We start from the raw sequence: 19,431 nt of genomic DNA on the forward strand, positions 1-19,431 counted from the left end.
CTTTTGGTCATGATGTTTTATTTCTGCAATAGAAACATTAACAAAGATGTCGTCCAACAAGGGGCCCTGGGCACGAGTGCTGGAGGCTCTCACAGTTCACCTTTCTGCATCCCCAAATCCTCCACATGTGCCCCTCCCACCCCTCGGCAGCTACTACTTTCTCAAAGTAGATTTTACTTGCAATTGCCATTTGCTAAATCTGCCTCCTAAAAACCATGCGGGGGGGAGGGGGGATTAAGGCTGATTACAGATGTTACAGAAGCCATCTAGTCTCTGAGCACTGGGTGGGAGTCCAGCAGGAGGTGAGAAGCAGCTCAGCTCCTCCTGCCCCAACCCAGCCACCAATCTCACCCCAAACTCTGAGCCCTGGCGTCCAGCCTGGTAAAGAGAGCTACAGATCTCTCGCCTCAGCCTACCGGGGACTCACAGGCAGCAGGCTGGGTCTCACAGGGAATGCAGACACAGCCATGGGGTCCGTGAGGAAAATGAGCAGCTCCTTCAAGCGTGGCTCACTCAAAAGCTCCACGTCAGGGTCCCAGAAGGTGAGTGAGCTTTGCTTGAGGCCCAAGGGCAGGTGGACAACAAGGTTGAGGGACATGGGCCTCTGTTCTGTTTGAATGCGGCTCTAGTGGGCTCTTGCCTTCCAGATGTGTGTGTGTGTGTGTGTGTGTGAAGTATCCCTTGTTGAGAACCCCTTGTTGAGAAGAATGGGAATAGTGATGCTTCTAGAAGTGAGGGTGGCCCTGAGCGAGGCCCAAGCTGGGTCTGGGTTTCAGTGGCCTCAGAGCAGGCTGAGTGGAAGTCCCCTTCTGGAAAAGCCACCTACTTTATCAGTTAGGCTCACTTATCTTCTGGACATGCTCTTTCCAAGGTGACTGAAAGCTAGCCCAGGAGTGGGTGGCCCTGGACATCTTGGGCTGCAAGAAGGGGTCCTTTGGGCCCAGGTTACCATGGTCCATGCAACTGGGTACTTGAAACTTGATGGAAGGTTAAGAAAATCAGACATGAATACCTGTAAAGCAGGAATCCAGTGGGCCATGCCCTCCGATGGAGACACAGCAGCTGCTCGGTAGTCAGCATGTTTATTATATACAGGATAAACAAAGAGGCTGGTCAGATTTGTTTATTAGATACAGTATGGACAAGGGGCTGGTCAGCTGATCTGTGTTTATTAGATACAGTATGGACAAGGGGGCTAGTCAGTTAACCTGTGTTTATTAGATACAATATGGACAAGCAGGCTGGTCAGTTAACCTGTGTTTATTATATGGTCAGCTAATCTTGGTAGTTGGTCTTTGCAGAGGAGCAGCCTCAGGGGCTGTGGCCGTGCAGTCATCTGGGCTGAGGAGGCTCTGTACTGTTTGCACTACTGTTTTTAGCTGAAGGTCACCCATTCATCAACATCTACACTTGGACCAGGGAAAGGCCTTGCCATCCTATGAATCTGAGGCACTTATGTCCTGGATATGGCCATGTTCATGTCAAGAATGCTCATTCAACAGGCATGCACTCTCTTCACACACTAGGTGGCCAGGATAGATCATCCTTCACTCAGCCACCCTCGGGTAGAGCCCAAGCCAGGAGGTAGAGGCTTTGAACACTTGCTGAGAACCATGGACTCTGGGATGGTGGTGGTGGTGGTGGTGGTCCTCTGTTCTCCCAAGACACCTCCCCTACTGAGGGTGAGGGAGACAGAAAGAAGAGGGTGTGGGCAGGAGGGTGCATTCCTTCAGGAGCTCTTTCTGAACATGTGACTTGCCGGCCATGCCTTGGTCAGTGTTGGGAACAGAAGCCAGGGCAGTAGTGAGCCAGGTGAATGCCCTGGGGAAGGTATTCTTTCAAGCGGGATGCTGGGTCAGGCTGTGGCCTCCGAGCACAGAAACGCCTGGGCATGCATCCACCTAGTTGTTTACCAGTGTCTGATGTCCCAGGAACCTGAAAACACACAGAGAAAATAGGAAGTGATTTTTTTTTTTAAAAGCTTCTCCTAATTTCAAGAATAGAGAAGCTCCATCCAGGGGCTCCTTGTGGGTGGTAGGAGGTGCGGCTCTCTGTTCTCCCAGGAGGGCGAGAGTCTCCATTCTTTCTCCCGAGCCTGCACACCCACGGTCTTGTAAATTAGCATTCACAAATCTACCACCACACTTGGCAGGAACACGACATTCACATGCTGCTGCTAGCTGTGCCGCCTCGCCCACATGGTGCTGTGTGGCCCTCCTCCCCAGAACACAGCTGCTCACATGGCTAACTGAAAAGCTCTGAAAGGAAGCAGGCTGTGCTGTTCTGGAATCCCAGGTCTCTGTTGCCCTCTGCCTGGGGTTTAGCCTAATGGAGCAGCAGAGCCTGGGTGTGGGGAACTCAGCCTTCGAGAGTTGTAAACACTGAAAACTAGCACCTCTGTCTTCCTGTCTTTCTCTCTTCCTCTCTCTTCCTCTCTCCTGCCCTCTCTCTTCCTGTTCTCTTTCCTTCTTTCTCCCCCTCTCTCTTCTTTTTTTTCCTCTCCCTCTCTCTCTCTCCCCAACTCTTCCCCTCCATCCTCTAGGACTACACACTCAAGTTTACTTCACAGTAAAAAGGATGCCCCTCCCACTTTTAAGATGACATCAACCCATGGCAATTTATGGTGCTCTCTTGCATGGGCTGGCAAATGGTCCAGTGGCAGAGAACATGAATTGCATGTGAGAGGCCCTGGGGTTCCCTTCTCTGAACTGGCCCCCACAATCCTAACCCTCCAAGTCCTCCCTGACACAACCAGTCCCTGGCACCCCTCCCCCAAATCCAAAATCTCCAGGCCCACCCTGCCAGAACCCGACTTAGTTAAAGGCTCAGTATTGCCTGGGGCCTGTTTATGACAATCCTCAGGCCAAGAATGAGATCACGGAAGGGAAAATAAAGGATGGTTCTTCAGATTGTTTCCTTTCACTGTATAGGAGTCTTACTCCGTAGTCCAGGCTGGTCTTGAACTCACAGCTTCCTGCCCCAGCTTCCCTGGTGGCTGGATCACAGGTGTGAGCCACCATGTCCACCGGTATATAGGACTTTTAAGAAAGTTAATATGTAAGAGGATACTGAGAAACAAGTTCCATGGTGCAAAGTATGCTGTTTCCTCTGTTTTCATGAACACTTGAGCCTGCTTTGTCCTTAGGAACTTGGTGCCCTTCCAAGCGCCATTGTACCTGGCCCTCTGTTGTAAAAGACAGTTTTGGCCTTTGGCCTGGTCAGCTTTTCCTGCTGGGCAGCTCCTCCCTTGGCCTCATTTCCCCACCTCGGACAGTAACCAGACAGGGGACTTGAATCAGAGAATGACGGCCAGCTACCTCTAGTCCAGGAGGCCCAGCCTTCCGCAGCCTGCCTTCTGCAGGAAAAGCTTCCAGGTATCCATGTGTTAGGAAAAACCTGTCTACATTTTACTCTGCTGAATGGTACAGACAGATAAAATCTGAAGTTGAAGATCAAGGTCTTGAACAAATTCAATGTACCGCAGCCTGGAAGCTATACCTTAGATCCCCTCTGAAAATTCCAGGACATGTACTCAAGGAAATACACAAAAAATTCTCACATCAGCATGGCATCCTGCTGCAAACAGGAGTGCCCTGGAGCTCACCGGCAAGGGTGTGCTGAGGTTTCTGTGCCTCTGAACAACGGAATACTAGACAGCATTTAAAATGAATGAGCCAAGTCACTTGTATCAACACAGATAAATCCCAGAATGTGTTATTAAAACAATAAGCTTTATAGACACTCTAAAACACACAAGAAAAATTCTAAAATTGACATGTCTCTTCAGGATAGAGTTGGTTAGCTCTGTCTGCAAGTCTTTCTTCATGTGCTAGATGTGATCATTTTTCCTTTTCTTGGCCTCTTTCCTCACCTGTAACAGGCTCACAGGGCTCGCATGTCTCTTCACCTTTTTGATGATTTTGAAATCAAAGCGTTCATAATTGAGAAGTGTTTTCTTCCTTCCCAAGTAAGCTCAGGTGTGGCAAGGGAAGGGCCCGGGGCACTCCGCCTGCCTCCCACATTGCTGACCTATCAGCAGCTCCTTTGCTTCTCCAGCCCTGATGCTGCACACACTTGGCCTGCTCTCTGTAGCAGCTGCAGCAAAAGACACACCCTGCTCAAGGGAACAAGAGCTGTCACCTTGGTAACCAAGCCGGGGGAATTAGACCTGGCTCCTCCAAGGTTGTCGCACTTCTCAGAGAGTGTGGCTGGAATCTGGGGGATCCCAGCAGATTTCATGTTAGTTTGTTCCTGTGCTGTGTCACTGGGCTGTGGAAGCTCAGTATGGCTGGGTGGGGATAGGGACGAGGTAGGGCACTGGCAACGGGGAGATCAAATGTGACAGTTGGGAGCACCATGGGGCAGGCCAGGGATAAGGGTTTTCCGTGACCTAGGTCTTAATGCCTATTGACCTTCCCACTGGAGCCTGGTTTGAGGGACTGTGTGACTTTGAATAAGCCACTCCCCTACAGGCTGCCGGAGAAGGACACAGGAGAAGAGCCTTGGATGGGAACCCACAGTGGCAGCCTTGTGTTTCTGGGGAAGATACTGACCAAGGAATCCAGGAAACGTTTGAAAGATTGTTTTGTTGGCCTGAGACATAAGGGGAGGCTCTAAGGCTTAAGTAGAAACTTCAGGGATCTTGAGACTGGACATAACCAAATAAGGTACTACCTGTCCAGCACCTCACAGAATTCCCATCACAGCCTAAGCCCAGTGCACCACGGGGAACACGATTTCAGTTCCAAACCAGTGGGATCAGCACACTGAGAGTCTCACAGTGCACACCAGGACACCAAGGGCTCTGACACCAAGGGTTTCATCTTGAAGGATAAAACCTCCCTTCAGTACAGAGTTCTTTATAAAAACCCTTTCCTTTAAGGGGCACATGACCGTGTATGTGGTCAGGGAGCATCATGTTAGGATTCAGGGAACAGACAAGTGTGCTCTCAAGGACGAACCAAGGTGAGAGCTCCAGTCCTGCAACCGGGTTGCCCTTCCCACTACCCAGCACTGCCTAAGCAGTTCTCAACCTGTGGGTCTCGACGGCCTTGGATTGGGGGTCAAACAGCCCTTTCACAGGGGTTGAATATCAGATATCCTGCATATCAGATATTTCCACTAGGAGTCGTAACTACTAAAATTACCATTGTAAAGAAGCAATAAAATAATTTTATAGTTGGGGCCACCACAACACGAGGAGCTGTATAAAGGGTTGTGTAGCATTAGGAAGGTTAAGAACCACTGGCCTAAAGGATGCACCAAGCAGAGCACATCAAAGATGTCCTGAAATACAAACAGAAGAAAAAGATGCAGTCACCCAAAGTCACTAAAAAACTATCAACATTCCCCAAAAGAAAATGTTCAGATTTCAGAACCAGCAAACTTGACAGAATGTGACACGGAAGCAGGTTGTTAAAGACGCCCAGGGCCCACCTCAGCTGCAGTACATCTGTGGGTGTCTGCTTAGAGGCCCTGGAAGGCTCAGGAGGACAGTTGCTGCCCTGATGCCCACCATCTTCAACAGAGCAGTATGCCCAATGTGCTGAGGCAGAGAACATGCGTGCGCCCCTCTCTAAGCTCTGATGACAGTTTCTCAGGGGCTGAGCCAGAGGTAGCCCTCTAGTGAGCAGGATGATTTTGGTAGCTGTGTCAGGGGTGGGGAGGACTTCTAAAATCCTCTTTTTCTCCTACCCTACCTTAAAGCCCCCAGGCAACCCTGGCTTCCCCCTGTTCGTGGTCATAGATATACCAGTGCCTAGGAGCCTCTGGGCCTTGCCACTGCAACCCGCACTGCTGGCAACTCTGTCCTCCAGAGCCGGCCACAGCCTTGCAGGGGCCTTCACTCAGGCCTCTGGCCCCACCCTGGCTTCTGTCTTCCTTTACCTCTGGGATTCAGAAATGAGCAGAGCAGTGCCAGAGTTGGCTTCTTGCCAGACCTTTTCAGCCTCTGTGGGGTCTTGCAGATGCTCACATCCCCCACAGATCCCTCCCACACAGAGCTGAGATGTAGCTCCGGGTAAATCCAGGTTGCCATGGCACTACCCTTGCCTGCATCAGACCCACTTAGGGTTCTGCTGTGTGATTATAGGAAAGCTATTCAGCTTCTCTGGCCCTAATTTCCTCATCGATAAAATGAGATGGATTTTCCTGCATCCGTCATTGAAGAAGTCTTCAGTTTCCACCCATGTTAGACTACCCTTATAACGAATATTTAATGTTTATAGCTAGCACCCACGGAAAGGCAAAACAAAACAAACACAAAAACTGGTTGTCATGAGGGAGTATTTGTGGCTTGTTCTTTGTTGATTTTCTCTGCAAACCCATTGTGGTGTTTGGACAAAGGCTGGCCTTTAATAAATGCATGCCTCCTTTTCTCCCACAAGCACATGCCAGCATTGCTGTGTGCCCAGCAGCGGCCCTGGAGCTAGGGGTCTAGAATGTCAAATCAGAAAACAGCAGCGTGCCCTGCGGGGGTGGACTTTCTAGAGAGTCAGCTATGCTGAGTTAGTGCTGAGGAAAAGGATGGGAGAGGGGCTTGGACATCAGGGTACATCAGGCAAATGCCTGAAGGCTGAAGAAGGGAGCCATGCAGACACCTGCAGGAAGAGCATCGGGCTGGAGGGAACAGCCAGTCCATCACCTAGAGAGTTTGAGGAGACTTGGGGCAGAGGTGAAAGGAGATGGATGGGAGGCATGTGTGAAGGGGGAATGTGTCCCAGGACCTGCTGGCTCTCTGGGCCATGATGCAGGTTTTGACCTATTGATATATCATTGACCCAAGAGTAAAAGAAGTATGCAAAGTATGGAGTTTAACCTTTGAGCAAGTTGAGGTGGCATCGTGGCCATCTTCAGAAGCAGCTAGACTTGAGCTGTGAGATAGTTGGGAGGGTGGGGTGGCAGAATGTGCATCACAGCTATGGAAAATGCTCCACGGGCACTGAAGGCTGCAAACAGCCCTGGATTTGAAACAGCTTGCAATGTGTATTTAAGACCGAAGACAAAAGTTTCTGTTTGCAGAAGCTGCTGGGAGAGGCACAGTCACATGGGGTCACAGGGCCACCCGGGGCCTCCTGCTGCCTTGGGGACACCAGGGAGTTCTGGCTGCTCTTCCCACCCTGCCAGCCATCTAAGGATGGGGTGGCCACACCCCTTCCCACCAGTCTAAAAGTGTATGCGCAGGGATTTATTGGCAGCGCATCTTGTTCTTGGCTCATACAGAACTAAACACGTCTCAATTCTTCAACTTCATGGCTGTCCCACTTCAGTCAGTTTAGACTCTCCCTGGCTTGCATTTCTGTTTTTTTTTTTTTTTTTTTTTTTTTTTTTTTTTACATGTGTCGTTGGGTGCAAATGGTTCTAATGTGCTTTCAGGGGGGTGGTATTTTTTTTTAAATTCTCTCTCTGTTTCTCTCTGTGTGTGTATGTGTGTGTAACACATGCATATTGCATCTTCACATGTGTGAGTGCAGGTGGTGTGTGTGTGAGAGTCAGAGGACAGCCCCAGGTGTCACTCTGTCTGTGCCTTCCATATTGTATGTGACAGACAGGTCCTTGAGCCTCCAGGAATTTACCTGTCTCCATTTTCCATCTCTGGAGGAATTCTGGGACTACAAACACATGCTATGACAGCCCGCTTTTTAAATACGGGTTCTGGGATTTGAACTCAGGCTTTCCCTGTTTGCATGCCGCGCACTCTACCCACCGAGCCACCCCCCCCAGCCTTATTTTTTGATTCTTAAAGTGACAAATAAAAACTGAACATCTCTACTGTGCACAACATGACACCCTGAGGTATATGAAGGGGTCTGTCTTTTTGTATTTAAGCTGTCTTCTTTCTCCCAAGAGTACCATATTAGCTTTCGGTGACGCATTACTCGCAGAGGTCTCTGCTCAAGGGAGCATGTACCATTGTGTGTGGGAGATTGCACACACATCTAGGGGGTCTTGGCAGTGTCTCTAAAATGGGATTTGGGGGAGCACAGTCATTCTTTTCTTGCATTCTTCCCACGACGAAAGGCAGGTTAACACCAGCAAGTGGGACAGATGTTTAATGGCGCGACCACCTGCTGTAAACCCAGAGAGAAACGCCCAACTTCGCAGCTCCATGACCTTTCTTCAACCTCAGGCTCACATACAACTCTTGAAATAAGGACAGAAAGGAGGGTATGGGCAAAGGCCTGTGCAAACAGGATAGGACTTGATCTGTAGATGTGTGTGTGTGTGTGTGTGTGTGTGTGTGTGTGTGTGTGTGTGTGTCGGAGGAGGAGGGGTTGTTCACACATGTGCAGGTGCCCTTGGAAACCAGAAGACAGTACTGGATCTCCTGGGGCTGGGGTTTCAGGGGACTGTGGGCCACCCTTCATGGGTGCTGGGAACCGAACTCAGGTGCTCCGTAAGAGTGGTGTGCACTCATCACCCTCACCTATTAGAAGCTCTTATGACCCAGAGTCACCCTTGCTTCCTACCAAGGAGAAGCCATGCCAAGCATGGAGACCCCTTTTCCTTCCTGAAAGGGCCACCTCTGCTATGCTTCCAAAGGGTTGTGTTGGTCCATGGTTTTCCAAAATAACTCACTCAAAAGAATCCTTATAATAAAGAGGCGTATCTAAGGGCTGCATTTTGGGGTGGCATGTGTGTGCACACGTGTGCGAGAGCACGTGTACTTATGCCATAGCACATATGTAGAGGTCAGAGATCAGCCCAAGTGCCAGTCCTCACTTCCTTACCATGTTTGAGGTGGGGATTTTTGTGTCAGGCTAGCTGGTTTGCCAGCGCCTAAGGATTGTCCTCTCTCCACCTTTCATCTCTAGAAAAGCACTGAGATCACAGACCCATGCCACCATGCTCAGTTTTACCTGGGTCCTTGGAATCCAAACGCAAGTCCCCATGCCTGCATGGCAAGCCCCTTACCCACTGAGCTATCTCCGCTGCCTCCTCTCTGTGCAGACAAAACCATCTGGGGGAAAGCAGGGATCAGAAATGGGGGACACAGGAATCATGGCTAGGTTTGCCTCTACCCTACTAGGACCAACACAGCCTTCCTTGGCTTCACTCCACATCAGCATTCCAGCCACATGGGCCTCCAGCTGCTCCTACCAGCTGGCCAGAGAGAGGCCCAAGGACCAGCTGGTCCCCTTCCCTGGCAGCCTCGTCCCAGCCAGCCACAGCCCCACTTAGGTCATTCCTCAGGCTGCTTGACTCTGAAGCAGCCATTCCCATGATGATTTGCCCTCAAAGCCCATATGGGGTATGTTTGTTGTTAGTTCTGTCTTAGCCACCCCCCACCCTCCACCCCCTACCCCCCACCCCCTGTAGAGGAAAAGCTCCAGACAGCAGGCAGGACTGCTGGTGTTTCAGCTCAGCAAACCCACTTTCAGACTTGCTGGGGAGCCTTGGGGCTCAGAGCCTCTGAAGCGCCTCTCTGGGTGGGGTCTTTACATTCCACTCATGGGTACTATTTCCCTTCTGTTCCTCCCTGCAGCCTGACTCTGTCACTGTCTCACTACAGTCTCCAGTTGTCAAAGAGACTACTGGGGAGAATTCTCACCGAATGGGTGATACAAATTCCTGCTCTAAGTCACTGGTCCACCGAAAGCAACTGAGTATTGTTCTCAGACCCTCAAGAGGTCCCCTCGAGGAAGGAAATGGCTCTAGTTAATCACAGGTGTGTATTCTCTAGGGCAGTGATTCTCAACCTTCCTAATGCTGAGACCCTTTAATACAGTTCTTCATATTGTGGTGATGCTCAGCCACAACACTCCTAACTGTCATTTTACTACTGTTCTGAATTGTAGCATAAATATTTTTGAAGATAGAGGTGTGCCAAAGTGGTTGTGTCCCACAGACGAGAACCGCTGCTCTTGGGTCTGATGTATCCTTAGCCTTCTGAAACAAATGTGATTTTTACTATTAGTTGTTATCATTACTAGCAAAAGGAACGCTGCTTAGCTGGAGGTACTGAGGGGCCCTCCTTTTGTTGGATGCCAATACCCTCTATTGTCCAATAGTACAACGTTTTGGGTAGTCAGTAAGAGAAATGGATCACGCCTGGCCATATATAGACTGGAACTGGAATTGGAGAGCTGAATCGGTGAGCCCCTGCCATAAAGTCTCTATAGACTGGGCAGAGGTGTATCCCAGGGTAAGTCTGCTGTGAGTGGTCAGCCCACAATGCAGACAGACATGTGCAGTGGCCATTGGCCTGCAAGCCCTTGACAATCCTCCTCAGCCCTGGAATCCAGCTGAATACCTGTTCCTCCTGGTTTGAGGTTAGCCTTTCCTACTCTGGCGCCCACAGGGGCACTTACTTACCTTGGTTCTGCCAGAGCCTCCAGCATATGGGCGCCTGCTTTACCAGGCTGCCAGTGTGGCTGGGCATCAAGCTAGAAGGATATGCTCCGAAGCAGGCATAGCCCATGGGAAAAGATCTTTACATCTGCTTGCGGAGATCCCTTAGCAAAGAAGTCCAGGGGCTCCTGCAGAGAGGCCTTCATAGGAAGAAAGCCCGTGTGCTCGGAGCACTGGGTCCCCTGTGTAAGGATCAAGGGCTCAGTCCCACATCCATATACCATGGGTGCCGGGTGCTGGCTGGGTCCAAGCATAATCTTCCTAATGGCCCAGGCAGCCGCACGGCATCTGGTGGGGCCTAATGCCCTGGGAATATCTGCTTTCATGTGATTAACGGCTGTCGATAAGACTTTGATCCGGGAAAAGCAGGCCTGGTCGATGAGCCCAGCTACCAGCATCACTTTGTTAGGCTGGGAGACAGGAATCATTTCAGGGAAGAGGTGAGAATGGAACTCATGGGCAGCCGAGAGAGAGAGAGAGAGAGAGAGAGAGAGAGAGAGAGAGAGAGACAGGGCCAAGCCTAATGATGAAGGTGTGAAAAGTAGCCAAGGGCAAAAGTGTTCAGACTCCTAGGACCCCAGGGTATTATCCCCATCTCTCCCTCCCTGGGGCTTAGATGAAGTTCCTGGACCAATACCTACATCCATGAAAAGAATGTTCTACTAACACACACTCTGTACTTACACCTCCCTGATCTGGCCTGCCTCATCTTCTCATCCCGGCCAAGCAAACAACTGTCGGTACAAAAGGCCAACTGCCAGACAGGGCACAGGGGCAGATCCTTTCAACTTCTGGGTCCTAAGATTGTGGCCAAGGACCCAGGAAGCCCTGCAGCTATGGAGAAGACCTTTTCCCTGACATGCCTGGAAGCACACTGGTGTGTTATGAATTCTTTATGTCCACAGGTTTGAATCCAAGGGTTTAAACAGACTTTTTTCTTATTGCTCTCTCCTAAACAATACAGGATAACATGTTTGTGTAATATTTAGGGCTGAGGCTGTAGCTCTGTGACTATGTGGGAAGACCTGGGTTCGAGCCCAAGCACCACCAAAATACATATGTGTGCATCTTCATACAATATGTACACAGAGCACGTGTGTTCTTATAGATATTCTATGCCATCCAGATATGTCTTCAAGAACAGACATAGGTTCTGTGCAAACACAATTTTGTCTTGTCTCAAGGCCTTGAGCACTTGCAGATTTTACAGACCTCGGACCTTGTGACCGGTCTTCCTTGGATACCTAGAAATAACTGTATCCCCAGTACACCCCACTGGCCTGCAAGGCGTTTCCAATCCTCCTTAGCCCTGGTACCCAGCTAAATACCTTCTCCTCTTGGTTTGGCTTCAGCCTTTCCTACTCTGGCACCTACAGGTGCTAGAGTCTCTGCCAGAACCAGCGCCTGGGAAAAGGCAGAGCCCCTGCCTTACCAGGCTGTTTACAGGGCCCCATGCTGTGGAGAGAAGGGGTTGGGGTGCTAAAACCACACATGAGGTAGCTAAGGCTCCAGGAGCCCACAGAGCCTGTGGCTTGTGGGTGTCACATCAGACCCTCCAGGGTTCTCTGCACCGCGGCGAGGTGTCATGTGCCTCCAGAGCCACCGCAGATCTCTGAATTCTGGAAACTGTCTTTAGCACACACTGGATGGGTTCTAGGATCGTCTTTCCACCTTTCCTTATAAAACTCGTATGACTAACGGGATTGGTTTGTGCAAAAGTTCAGACAGACATTTGTGCAGGTCGGTAATTTGGCTAAGAAAAGCAGCAATTTGATAAATACTTTTATAGAAAGCCAACTACAGCTAGGGGTCAGGTTGGCTCTGAAGACAGCCAGGTGGGGGCAGCAGAGCGCTGAGCTGGCAGAGCTGGGGCACACCAGGGAGAGGAAGGCCATTGAAAGGATGTGGAGAGTGCCAGGTCGGCCATGTCTGCCCCTATTCCACCACCACCCCGATCAGGACAGGCTGACTAGTTAATGTAAGATAGGGTATTGTTGTTAGACTAATAGCTCAAGGGTTCCTAGCCCTCTCCACTCCAGGCAAACACCCCAGGCTCTGGAAGTCCCCTGAGCTGGCCCAGGATGTAGAGACAGCTCAACCAGTCATCCAAGGTACATAAGTCACTCACTTTGACACTTGCTGGTGACAGAGGTACCTAAGCCCCTCTTTGACTGAAGTCATCTCCATCCTGCAAGACCCAGAGGAGGCTACCATCCTGATTGCAGGCAAGCCTTTGGCACGTGGCGGGCCCACCTAGGTTTGGCGCTGGAGGGACTTTCATTGGAGATCTGCTGTAACCCTTGTTGGTTATAGTGCAAAAATAATATGCACACTTTCTTGTTTTAATTTTCTTTTTTCAAAAATTTCAAGATGGCAGTAGAATCTGAAACTGAATTCAGGTCCAGTATGAGTACAGGGTCCCATGTGACAGCATACTTCGCTGGCCCGTATAAAGATGCCTTTGGCCTCATCTAAGCCCAGAGCCTGCTTGGGGTTTGAGTAATAGGTGATGTTTTAGGGTTTCTATTGCTGTGAAACAACACTATGGCCGAAGCAACTTGGGGAGGAAAGAGTTGATTTCGCTTATACTTCCATATCACTGTTCATCTTTGAAGGCAGGTCAGGGCAGGAACTCAAACAGGGCAGGACCCTGGCAATAAGAGCTGATACAGAGGCCAGGGGGGAGTGTTGCCTACTGGCTTGTTCTCCATGGCTTGCTTGCTCAGTCTGCTTTCTTACAGCACCCAGACCACCAGCCCTGGGTGGCCCCACCCACAACAGGCTGGGCCTTTCCCATCAATAACTTATTAAGAAAATGCCCTACAGGCTTGCCTACAGACTGTTCTTTTGGAGGCATTTTCTTAACTGAGGTCTCCTTCTCTCGGATGACTCTAGCTTGTGTCAAGTTGACATAGCCAGCACAGGTAGCTTCATGGTTCTGAGACAGAGAAGCCAGCTCTTCAACCTTTCCCGGAATGAGCTGGTTCCTGGCATGAACCCCACCAGCCCCTGCTCCCCTCCCCCAACTTAGAAATAGCTCTCTCTTAACATTCAAACCACATTAGTTTGTTCCCTAGGAGGCCAAGATTCCTGATACCTGAGCTCTCTCATTCCACAACTGCTACGTGTTCTGAGACCGACCTGTGGGCATGACTTTTCCTGGGGAGCCTATTTCAGTTTCTCCAGAGAGAGACAGCAACAGCATGCCAGAGTAATGACTCCAGCCAATTCCAGCCTGGTGAATGACTGAGTTTATTGGGGTTACTCATAGAAGCAAAGAAGAGTCAGAGAACTGCAAAAGGGAAACCGTGTTGTTCTGTATTGCTTAGGAGATAGCAATAAGAAAAAAGTCTGTTTAAATCCTTGAATTCAAACCTGTGGGCATAAAGGGATGAAGGCATGATCAGTGTTCTTCCCTGCAGGTCAGGGGGGAAAAGGTCCTCTCCAGAGCCACAGGGCTGCTGGTCCCCACCCAGCCTAGGTGCTGACTCACAGAAGCTACGTCATTCCAGCCCTTGCACAAGGTTCAGGTGGCACCGCCAAAGCGTCCCCTCTCCCTCAGACACTGTTCATGCTTACGTAACTTCAGGGAGTGCCTCTGAGACAGGACTCCTTGGGGGTTTGGTGGGGCTTGCCTCCCAGCACACCAGAGAGGGACGTTTCAACAGAAAGGGAGCAGCTACACAACCCCCTCCACGCCCTCCTCCGCCTCGCTAGCCTGTTCTTTTTATGACCACCCCCTGCCTGCCAACAGGTAGTTGTAGGAGGTTTAGGCTCAGGAAAGCTGAGATGCCCTCAGCTGCCTGTCTGTCCACAGAGCTCTGCCCACCCCTACCTCAGTTCCCTCTGCACACCCCACCCCACCTCCTTTCCTTCCCCAGAAATTCAGCCCTTAAGATAATGTCTGCAGTCTGGGTACACAGCTCAGTGGAAGAACATTTACGATGGCTTTGATGCCTAGCAAACACACACACACACACACACACACACACACACACACACACACACAGTGGTGGTGAAATGCAGACACATAGACACAAACAGGGAGAAAGAGAAAGAAACAGAGAGAGAGAGACAGAGAGACACAGACAGAGACAGAGACCAGTCAGAGAGACTTACACTTTCCTGGGGACAGGTAGGCCTTGCAGAGTTCTGAACTGCAGCCAGATGGCAGTTGCGCACAGGAGTTCCTCACATGACAGACTCAGAAATACACGTGTACTGACTTCCAAGGAGTTCTGTGATCCACGCTTTGCAGTGTGCCCTTAAGGAGAACAGGAGAAAGGCCTCAAGCCAGGGCATTCACATACCTGCTCAGCAGGGGCGAATCTTTCAGTTTCTCCACTGGAGAAAGGCAGGTGTTGGCGCCCTGGCCACCAGCTTCTGGGGCCGTGAAGGGGTGAGGACGTGTTTATAAAGTATGGAGAAAACCAGAACATCTCTCTTCTGCTTAATAAGGTGTACACATGTGCTGGGTGGTCGCGGCACATGCCTTCAAGCTCAGTCCTCAGGAGGCAGAAGCAGCTGGTCTCTGAGTTCAAGGCCAGCCTAGTCTATAGAGTGAGTTCTGGGATAGCCAGGGCTACACAGAGAAACTCTGTCTTGAAAAACAAAACAAAACAAAACAATAATAATAATAATAATAATAATAATAATAATAATAATAACAATAATGTGAACACACATGAAAAAAATCTAAAAAACCTTGGTGAATTAAAATCTTTTTCTTTACTTTTGTTAGAATAATGAACTTCATGTGTTCTTAAAAATTAAAACATAATTAGATCAATTCTCCCTTTCTTTTTCTCCCTTAAACCCTGCCCACTTGCTTCCTTTTAAATTCATGGCCTCTTTCTCTTCGTTACTGGTACATATACATACAAATATGCGTAAATATATAAACGCCACCCGCTCATCTGCTTGGTGTGACTTGTATGTGCATGATTTCAGGGCTGGCCAGGAGGGATTTAACAACCAATTACTGTGATCACCCATTCTCAGATTCCTTAGCTGTCTGTAGTTCTTTGCTTAGGGTGGGGTCCCTTGAGATTTCCCCCTTCCATGGTTGCACAGAACTTAAAAAAATAAAATAAAAATCACTTTATTGTAGAGAACTTACAAACAAAACACCGAGAAGCGAGGTTAACATAGCTGTCTAAACAAACACCTGTCCAGACTTGAAGTCTGTGTGTCTCAGTGACCTTCCACATGGTTAGAACAGCCATTCTGAGGCCCGTCTCTTTGGAATTTTTTTTTTTTTTTTTTTGGTGGCACTGTTCTTTTTAGATTTATTATTATTTTTTATTTATTACGGTTTATTCACTTCGTATCCCAGCTGTAGCCCTTTCCTCATTCCTTTCTAATCCCACCCTCCTTCCTTCATCTCCTCCCAAGCCCCTCTCCAAGTCCACTGAGAGGGGAGGTCCTCATCCCATTCCATCTGACCCAGCTTATCAGGTCTCATCAGGACTGGCTACATTGTCTTCCTCTGTGGCCTGGTAAGGCTGCTCCCCCATCAGGGAGGTGATCAAAGAGCCAGCCACTGAGTTCATGTCAGAGACAGTCCCTGTTCCCATTACTAAGGAACTCACTTGGAATCTGAGCTGCCATGGGCTACATCTGTGCAGGGGTTCTAGGTTATCTTCATGCATGGTCCTTGGCTGGAGTATCAGTCTCAGAAAAGACCCCTGTGCCCAGATATTTTGGTTCTGTTGCTCTCCTTGTGGAGCTCCTGTCTTCTCCATGTCTTTCTATCTCCCCCTTCTTTCCCTGCACTCTGCCCAAAGTTTGGCCATGAGTCTCAGCATCTGCTTTAATAGCCTGCTGGGTAGAGTCTTTCAGAGGCCCTCTGTGGCAGGCTCCTGTCCTGTTCCCTGTTTTCTCCCTCTTCTGATGTCTAACCTGTTTGCATTTTCACTGTTGTTTATGTTTTTATGCACCTACCTACCAAGAAGAAATGAAAAATCTATGACAGAATTAAAGCTGGAAAAGCAATTAGCTTCATCTACTTTGTCACAGTTCATATGTCCTTTACTTTAGTTCTGGTCTTCCTCATTGCCTAATATTACCCTTTCTTGTTCTTCATTCTATATGTCATACCACACCCATACATACCTTTGTTTACTGATAAACGCGTCTGCAGTATAGGCAAGGATCCACATGTGAGGGAGAACATATCCAGGTTTTTTTTTTTTTCCTGAGATTTAGTAACCTCACTTAATATACATTCTATACCCACTGATTTTCCTACAGATTTTGGGATTTCATTTTTTCCCATAGAGCTGAATGGTATTCATATACATATATATATATCAGATTTTTAGTATATCTCTTTATATTATTCATTCTTTTGCCTTATGATCTTTGCCCAGATGAATTTTCTCTCTTCTGTTTCTTTTGTTTTCAAGCTTTCTATATTCCACATATATGTATATATGTGTGTATGCATATATACATATATATATATATTTTCTTATGTTATAAGTAGACTGATTATAAATGGCATATAGTAGTTTGGGATTTTTAAAATATAAAGCACGACCTTTTACCCTTTCAGGTAAAACATTTATAGCATTGCATGCAATATAATTTTTGAGATGCTTGTGTATCTGCCATCTTACAATTCATGTGTCTTATGTTTGATCTACTTCTGTATTCCCACCTCTCTTTTTCAACCCCCCCCCTTTTTTAGGCTTATTAAATGTCTTTGTTGTTTTTCTCTTCGTTGGAAGGTTTATACTTTTTTCCTACACCTCTATTGTTCCCTGGGATTCCAGTCAGATAACTTATCTAAGAGTGTTAGCTTCCGAGGCAATGCAGACCTCAGGGACCCCAGTCCCTCTAGCTGCCTCAGCGGAGACCTCGGGGTCCTCCACCCCTCTAACCACCTCAGCTGCTCAGTAAGCGATGGTGATTGCTGCAGGGAGCCTGTCAACCTAGGTTCGATTTCTGGAATGAGAGAGAACTGACTCCACAAGCTCATTGTCTAATGCACCCTCACACAAAATAATGACTTTAAAATAAATCTGTGTGCCAACTGACCTACTCATCCTCGCCTTCATCTCCCGGAAGCCACACGGTAGGGTTGGACTCTCACTGTGTGTGGCCCTCTCAGGCTGGCTTCTTTCACTAAGCGACTTGCATTTAAGGTCCTCAGTCTCTGTGCCTTGTTCTTGTTTACTGGTGATGACACTCTCTATGTGGCATGCAATGTTCACCTGTGAATGACACCTCATTTGCTTTAGCTTTTCAGCGACTGTGAATAAAGTACCGTCAACATTTGTTTGTAGGTTTAAAAAAATGTTTTTTTTTTTTTGTATGGACATAAGTTTTATTTGTTTGGGCTTTTGAGACAAGGTCTCGCTTTATAACCCTGCTAGCCTGGAACTTGTTTGTCTAGACCAGGGGGGCGTCTAACTTTTAGCAATCTTCCTAATTTTGCCTACAGAGCCCGAGATTTACATGCATGTGCCATTATGTCTGGCTGGACATTTAAGTTGTGAATCCATTCAGCCACTGGGCTATATGGCAAGACAGCTCATAAGATGCTGCCTGCCTGCCCTTCAAAGAGGCATTTAAGAGCAGCACCAAGGAAGGGAGAGAAAAAACAGGAGGAGACAGGAGCCCCACAAGGAGACCAACAGAGCCAAAAAATCTGGGCCCAGAGGGTCCTGCTGAGACTGATGAATCAACAAAAGACCATACATGGAGAAGACCTTTAACCCCTGCTCAGATGTAGCCAATGGACACATGGACTCTGACATGAACTCTCTTTCCAGCTCTTTGATCCCTTCCTGCTGGTGGGGGGGTGGGGGTGGGCATTGCCACGGCACAGAGGAAAAGGATCCCTCACTTCCTTGGTTGGCATTTTTTTATTTTTATCAATTACAGTTTATTCACTTTGTATCCCAGCTGTAGCCCCTTCCCCCATTCCCTCCCAATCCCACTCTTCCTCCCTTTTCTTCACCTATGCCCCTCTCCCAGTCCAATGGTAGGTGAGGTCCTCCTCCTCTTCCATCTTGGCTGGCATTTTAAAATAGGCAGAAGAGCATAGCTTCCAGTGACTTCTGGAGACAATGCCTTTTGCCTTAAATCTCTAGCTGCAGATCCTGTCTCCCTTAAGGAGCTCTACTCCACAGGAGGGAGGGGGCTTTTTCACAGTGCTGAGCAGAGTTCTCTGGCTCCTGGGCCTCAGTAAGGACACATACACACACACACACACACACACACACACACACACACACACACATGCCCCTCCCCCCAGCACATGCACACACATGAACATGACAACCAATGTAATAAAAATACTTAAAGAAAATAGAATATTAGGATAATGGACTGTCCTGTGCTGTGTCCCCAGCTTGAAGAGCTCGCCCTGTATTCCTGTAATTCTTTGCTCACATGTGTGGCTCATTAGCAGCCTCCCCATCCAAAGATGTTCAGCAGAAGATTAAAGTGCAAAGTATTTCAAATTTTAACAAGAAAGATTTGAGACAAGGAAGAAGGAAGCTTGCCTGCTTGCCTTCACTTAGGCTGGCAAGTCTGTTCTGTCACCGGCATTAGAGCCCACCTCTTTGGGATGCTGGTGTATACTGAAGACAAGCTGAGACATCCAGCCTTGTAGACCAAATGACGGCTGGACCTTCTGTTGTTAGACAGCCATTGTTGGACTGGCGTACCACAGCCTGTAAACCACTCTAATAAACCACACACACACACACAAACACACACACACACACACACACACACACACACACACACACACATTCTGTCAGTTCTGTTCCTCTAGAGAATCAACTAAAGAACCTGTACAGGGTCATATTTTCTTTAAAGATTATTATTCCCCAAATTTAGATTTAAAAAAGCTTATTTTTGGAGTGATGATGTATTACTCAAAAAGGATGGGGCTGGAACAAGACCCCTTGGTGGCTTTGAGTGCTCCCGTTAATGCGCCCAACTCCCAGACTCCCAGCATCCTTCACTAAGTCCATGAGGAGGCACAGCTGCCTGCCTGGCAGCTGCTCATGATGGCGTCCTTCCCATGCAGCTAACTGCTGCAAACCAAACAAGTGTGCGGTCAGA

General features: G+C 48.6%; 1 protein-coding gene across 1 annotated transcript in view; it reads left to right on the forward strand.

Annotated features, from left to right (window-relative positions):
- Positions 1-467: 467 nt before the first annotated feature.
- The window catches only part of Trpm1 (transient receptor potential cation channel subfamily M member 1), a 104,830-nt gene continuing 85,866 nt past the window's right edge, over positions 468-19,431 (forward strand). Inside the window, exon 1 of the mRNA XM_055623146.1 lies at positions 468-542. Coding sequence (XP_055479121.1) covers positions 468-542 — 75 coding nt within the window. The remainder of the gene's footprint in view (positions 543-19,431) is intronic.

The sequence above is a fragment of the Psammomys obesus genome, unplaced genomic scaffold (genome assembly GCF_907164565.1).
Source record: "Psammomys obesus unplaced genomic scaffold, mPsaObe1.curated_primary_1811, whole genome shotgun sequence".
Taxonomy (NCBI): domain Eukaryota; kingdom Metazoa; phylum Chordata; class Mammalia; order Rodentia; family Muridae; genus Psammomys; species Psammomys obesus.